The sequence below is a fragment of the Fundulus heteroclitus genome, chromosome 16 (genome assembly GCF_011125445.2).
Source record: "Fundulus heteroclitus isolate FHET01 chromosome 16, MU-UCD_Fhet_4.1, whole genome shotgun sequence".
Lineage (NCBI taxonomy): Eukaryota > Metazoa > Chordata > Actinopteri > Cyprinodontiformes > Fundulidae > Fundulus > Fundulus heteroclitus.
Window position 1 is genome coordinate 12,648,457 of NC_046376.1, and position 5,793 is coordinate 12,654,249.

Here is a 5,793-nt window from a genome sequence, read left to right on the forward strand (position 1 = left end):
TACATGGATTTTAAATATTTTATAGATTGTATAGTGTGTTTTATATTTTAAACTATTTTATTGCCAAGAGAAATTCACCTGTTTTGAATCAAGTATTGAGGGTTTAAAGGAGACCAAGGTTACTATCAGCAGTACTTTTCAAATAGTCAAGAAGTATTAACGAGCTAATATCCTCCAAACAGAACTGAGGCCTTTGCTTGTCGTGGCTTAGAAGAGTCTTCACTGAAGAAATCAGTTGAGTGTCTTTCTGCAGGTATGCAAGTTTGGGTTCATGATCCGTTTTTATTTTGTCCTGCTTTGTTTACAGCACATCTGTGGATGAAACAGATCTGCTACCGGAGGCTCTCTGGGTGTCAACGATCCCCTCAGTTTGGAGACAGGCAAAAACCACTTCCAGCTCTTCCTTTTTGTCTGACAGCAAAAGAAGTGCAGCACGTTACCTTTGATTAACCGACACTGCCACCTAGTGTGAAAACAAAGGATAATTTCATGAGCAAAGCTTTCTTTAAATAATTTATTTTCATCTTTAGATTGAGTTAAAAGTGCATACATGCATGGAAAACACATTTCATTCAACAGCATTTAAATTCATTCTTAAGCATTTATTCCTAAATGCTTCTTCCAACTAAAGTGTCTAAAAACCAGTTCATGTTTAAAGTTTATGTAAAACCAAAGTTAATTTTCTGCTTGGACTTTCAACGAAGCGGAGGAAAAGTGTGCCATACATGCATGCAGTAGACCCTGGGCATAAACAAAGCTGCCTCGCTAATGTCAAGCATGCTCAATGAGTTGCAGTTTTCAGCTTCTACGTCACTGGCCCGCCAGCACCAACACCATGGAGTTACTTTTTTTTTAAAAGGAGGTCTTCACGTTGAAGCACCTCAAATAGTAAAATGAATGTTTATCTTACACATCTAAAAACACTGGAAACAAGTGGAAAGTGGAGTGGTTTAAAAGAAAAAGCCCAGAGACGATTTGTGTCTTAATCAAACAAGTCCGGGAAGTTCTCTTCACAGTACTGTTGAAAGCTGAACTCCTCGACCATAAAAGGAACATCCTTCCACTTCTTAACCGTGGTCCTTCCAGCAGGCGTCTGCAGTGCAAAGTTCTTGATGGCTACATTTGGCAGTAGGGCCACCTCCTTGTATTTCATTTCGAATCCCCAATCCTGTCAGTGGAGACAGGAGTAAGTATCCAAAATGAACTCAACTCTGATGGTTTATTTGCATCATTCAGCAGAGTGCTGACTGTACCTTGTTGCAGTTGCCATTGTTACAGCTTACAGTGCATCCGGGCTCCCAGTCTTCGAAACGTTTCTCTAGCACCACCTTTCCACCCAGTTTGTAGTGATTTCTGAGAAAACATACAAGGAACCCTTTAAGAAGTGAAATGATGGTTAAATTGGGTTCCCTTTGTACAACATTACTCACCTAAAGGCTGGATTTATGTTAACATAGTGAGAGTTTTCAAGAAGTTTGAAGTCATTCCCAGACGCCACAGGTGCAAAACAGTTTCGGCACAAGATCTCGACGCTAGAGGCAGCGTATTGGTTTTTCTTTTCTGTTATACGAGCTTCTAAAACTTTGCTCTTAATGATGGCCTGTGTTTGAATCTCGGTTATCTAAAAATCAAGAAGTAAAAATTCAGAAATGGTAAACAGAAAAAAAAAGTAATGTGACAAAAAAAAGAGGTGTTGTTACATCCTCACCTTTCTGCGAAACTGGTCTTCACTCATGCTCTGGACCCTGGCAATGGCTTTTCCCGTCAGCTCTTCCAGGTACTCGTTGATGCGCTCTCGGCGGACCTCCCGCCCGCCTGCTTGGGCGACTACCGAATACTGACTGTCCCTCGCTCGAGCCCGTCCGCTGGCCTGCTGCTGTGCAATCTCATTTGTGAGGAGTCCGTAGCGTACCACCAGGTTGCACTCAGGGATGTCAAGGCCTTCCTCAGCCACGCTGGTGGAGATCAGGAGGTTCAGCTTACCGTTTCGGAAGTTGCGGATTGTGTCTGCCTGCTCGTTCTACAAGACATAAAATATTACAACCCTCATCGCAGAGTTTTACAGACAGGGAATAGCTTTACGGTCTTTAATTAAAACCTTCTGGACAAACCTGTGTCATGTAAGTGATGCCATTACCAGCCCCTGTGAGGATGGCCGCTTTTATCCCAGCTTTCTGCAAGGGTCTGTTCTTTTGGACCCAGTCTAGAAGGCAGTGGGTACTCTTGCGAGTTCTGGAAAAGAGTATTCCCCGAGACTGGACGTCTGGTCCAAACTGGCCTAGCAGAGTGCTCTCAAGTCTCGCCATTTTCGGGTTCTCGAACTGAGGATCTGTAGCAACATTCCTCAGCTCCATCTGATTTTCTGTGTACCAAAAAAAAAAACACACGCACACAGATAAATATGATTGAATAACGAACACAGAAGTTCAAGTGAGACGGAGAAACAAAACAAAGTTCAGGATGCCCCACCTTGAAAAAGCCCCACCAGGAAGTAGTCTGTTCCATCAATGGCCGTGGCGTTCTTTGCGTTGTAGAATTCCTCCAGGGAGCGATACGCATCCATCATCCGCAGGGTGTCGTTGATGAGCAGGGCGTCGTTGTACTGTCTGAGATGGAGTGCGCATTGTGCCAAGAGTCTGTTGTCCTCTCTAACTCCTGGTCCAACACACATACATATAATAGGAGAGTCAAGATAAGAGGTGTGCTCTTCAAGGATCAGAGTGCCTCTTTTTGTTGAGTCTTTAAAACAACACAACGATTAAATCCAAGCCAATGATTCTACCTCGCTGCTCCAGAATCACCACATCAGCCTCGTATTCTTGGGTGCCACATTCTCTGAGCCTCACGTCAGAAGGAAGATTCATGTAACCATGGATCAGCTCCATCATCCATTTTATATGATCTCCAAATGGGTCCTTAAAATAAATAAATAATAAGCGTAACTTAGGGCACCAGGAGAATGACTTGAACCCTGGACAAGAACCTGTAAGAATCTGTAAATTGTGTGTGTACTTGCTTTGCCCATTTTACTAATAAAACTTTGTCCTCACTTTTTCCTGGGCTAGGGGTTAGGTTTAGGACTTAGGACTTTAGTGTCAGTTACTACGTTTAAACGGACAAACGTAATCGGAATAAAGGGCCAATCTCAATAAAAATACATCATATGAACAAGCCAATCGGAATGTTGTGATCGGATTTAAGCTCAACCAAAATGAAATTGTATTAAATTGTATATGAGGGGGACGGTACATGCCAAATTGATCATTTATAATCTACACGCATGAAGATTTATGATCTACAAGCATGTAAACGCTTGTCAGGACCAGGTTATTCTGAATGTGGCAAACTAACCAGAGTGCGCATGTCAGACTGCTCCTATTCTGAATAAACCAGTTGCATATAAATGCAGATTGTGATCGGATTCATTGATCATGTGCCAATGTAAATGATACAATCCGATTATTTGTTGTTTTTTAGTCTGAATACATGTCAATCCGATCGTGAAATATTGTGCATGTAAACATAGCTAATTAGGTTTAGGTATATACTGGTAAAGGCTAGATTTAGGGTCAGAGTAAGGCCATAGAAAAGGTTGAAAATGAACGGATGTCAATGGAAGTCAAGGCAAGGTACTCAGTATTTAAAACAAGGATGTGCGTGTTTTGTTTTTTACAAATAGAACGAAGGTTTGCTCTCACTTGGTGCAGAAAAAAAATGCTCTCTGTCACTTGCAACTCCTTTGGTTTGCGAGTGACAGAGAGCAATTTTTTCTGCCCCAAATGAGATGGCACCCTGGGTGGTGTGCCATATTGTCCATGTCAAAAGCTCTTCAGTAGGAGTTCAAGTATCTGTTACCTAAGTTCCTGAATTAGTCAAATACTTAAGACTATGTGCCTGATGTTCTAAAAACCAAGAAACGCGCTTACCGTCTTCCTTTTTTCCACAATGTCAAAGGTCTTTTTGGGCCGGGGTACCTTCTCCTCCAGCTCAGGTGTGTAGTTTTTAGTTGAGACGATAACCGAGTCTAGGTTAGCACAGATCTGGAAAAACAACAACAAAAAAAAAAAAAAAACAGAGAGACAAAGAACAAAGACCGTTTCTGTAGGAACTGTTACTGATGTCAAATGATGTGAAATCCTGAATTCATAGTTAAACTGACCTCCAGCACATGCATCACAGCATCGTCCAAGATCTTTGCCCCTCCTGTGCCTGGTGACGCAGTCAGACCCAGGATCTGTGGGATGGGTTGTTGTCCTTTCAGCTTTTGCGCTATGTAGCATCTCATTATTTTGTTGTAGACGGACTCCTTGTGGGTGTGGTGGCACTCGTCGATTATCAGGAGCGTGATATCTGAGTGCAACCAAAACGGAGCGTGTGGTTAGCGCGTGCCTCGGCTCAGCAATGGTTTTCACGAGAGACGTTCCCGGATCAGGTTCACAGACCTGAGAGCTCGATGTGTCTTGCTTCCTCCTTGTTAATCAGAGCGTTATAGAGGATCTGGGCTGTGCAGATGATCAGGTCCATGGTCTGCACCGCTTTCCCAAAGAAATCCTTCTCCTCGCTCTCACCGCTGACCTTCATGAGTTTGTAACGATCACCCAGATGAGGTTCAAACTCTTTGCTGTAATGTTGGTCCACAAGGTGAACCTGTGATCGGGGAAGCATTGGAGTAATAAGAAACCCAAAAACATCTGGTGGTATTTTATGATTTTTTTCCCCCCTTCCTTTCGTTGTTTGAGTACCTTGTTCACCAGCACCATCACTTTAGCATTCTCTGTGGTCTCCAGATGCCTTTTGGCCACATAGACAGCAGCTCGGGTCTTTCCACCACCCGTTGGCAGCCAAATAATGACGTTTTCTCTCTTCAGAGCCCTTTCGACCACTTCCCTCTGGTAGGCGCGCAGTCCAAAATCGGCCATCCTGTGTTTAGTCTCAGACACCGCTAAAATAAAAGCATTCTGATACGGGAAGAATCAGGAACATATTAATTCACAATAATCTCTAGTTGACGGCTAGTGAGGCTAGTTTAGGCTTACCAGTCAGCTGTAAGAGAGATCGGTTGTGTGTTTTCAGCTTCTGCTCCTCTTCTGTGTCTTCACAAGGCAGGTGTCGGGTTTTAAATTGTTCGAATCAGCTGTGTGACGGTATAACCTGGAAAACGAAAGCGAATGACAGCTGACCTCAGAAATGCGGCCCCACCGGGGGAGATTCTGGAGGAGCGACACTTTACGGTCATTCCGCAACGACACGGGAAACCTGATCCTAACTCACAGAGACGGTCTTTTACAACCTCCATTCGAAAGAGAATACTGTCCACACACATACTTGCGAATTACATCTATATATATTTATTCTGTTGGGGGGTTTTACGCACAAACGTAGTAAATTCGCCACATCCTGGGCAGTTCAATGTGCCCTAACCGGCCCCTACTTGTTCGACACCAGGAAAACAAAACTTACAGCAAGTCTCGTTTCTTCTTACATTACTTATTACATTATTTTACACACATAAGCTGCAACAACTAACACACAGCATGAAGCTAGCTAATTTAAAAATTGTTTCCATAGTTAGTCCCAATCCGAACGTGTATAAACAATAATAACAAGATTATGAATAGCTGCGTGCACCGAAATATTAATTGATGAGTCCACGAACAAAACATACTGAGTAAAGAGAAAAACGAAAGTACTTTTTGATTTGAGTCGCACAATAGCTCAGGAACAATGAAAAAGAAAACGTGTGTTGCCGGTGTATTTTGTTGTTATTTATAAAAAAAAAAAAAAAACACACAA

General features: G+C 42.7%; 1 protein-coding gene across 2 annotated transcripts; it reads right to left on the minus strand.

Moving 5' to 3' along the window:
* Positions 1–500: 500 nt before the first annotated feature.
* dhx58 (DEXH (Asp-Glu-X-His) box polypeptide 58) lies at positions 501–5,114 on the minus strand. Of its 2 annotated transcripts, XM_036148422.1 has the most exons (12): positions 5,037–5,114; positions 4,743–4,958; positions 4,443–4,647; positions 4,160–4,350; positions 3,927–4,040; positions 2,783–2,915; positions 2,470–2,655; positions 2,112–2,362; positions 1,709–2,020; positions 1,431–1,621; positions 1,254–1,353; positions 983–1,168 (listed from the first exon to the last, which is right to left on the minus strand). In XM_036148422.1, the coding sequence occupies exons 2-12, from the start codon at positions 4,917–4,919 to the stop codon at positions 983–985; spliced, it is 2,046 nt and encodes a 681-aa protein (XP_036004315.1). In that variant the 5' UTR covers positions 4,920–4,958; positions 5,037–5,114. The 2 variants fall into 2 exon arrangements, with proteins under 2 accessions (XP_036004316.1, XP_036004315.1); XM_036148423.1 differs by lacking the exon at positions 5,037–5,114 and having other exon boundaries at positions 501–1,168; positions 4,743–4,919.
* Positions 5,115–5,793: the final 679 nt, after the last annotated feature.

Coding starts and splice junctions, on each gene's coding strand:
- dhx58 (XM_036148423.1), bottom strand. CDS start 4,919: ATGGCCGATTTTGGACTGCGCGCCTACCAGAGGGAAGTGGTCGAAAGG. Junction 2,363..2,469: donor CCTGGTGGGGCTTTTTCAAG/GTGGGGCATCCT, acceptor TTTGGTACACAG/AAAATCAGATGGAGCTGAGG. Junction 2,021..2,111: donor GCATCACTTACATGACACAG/GTTTGTCCAGAA, acceptor TATGTCTTGTAG/AACGAGCAGGCAGACACAAT.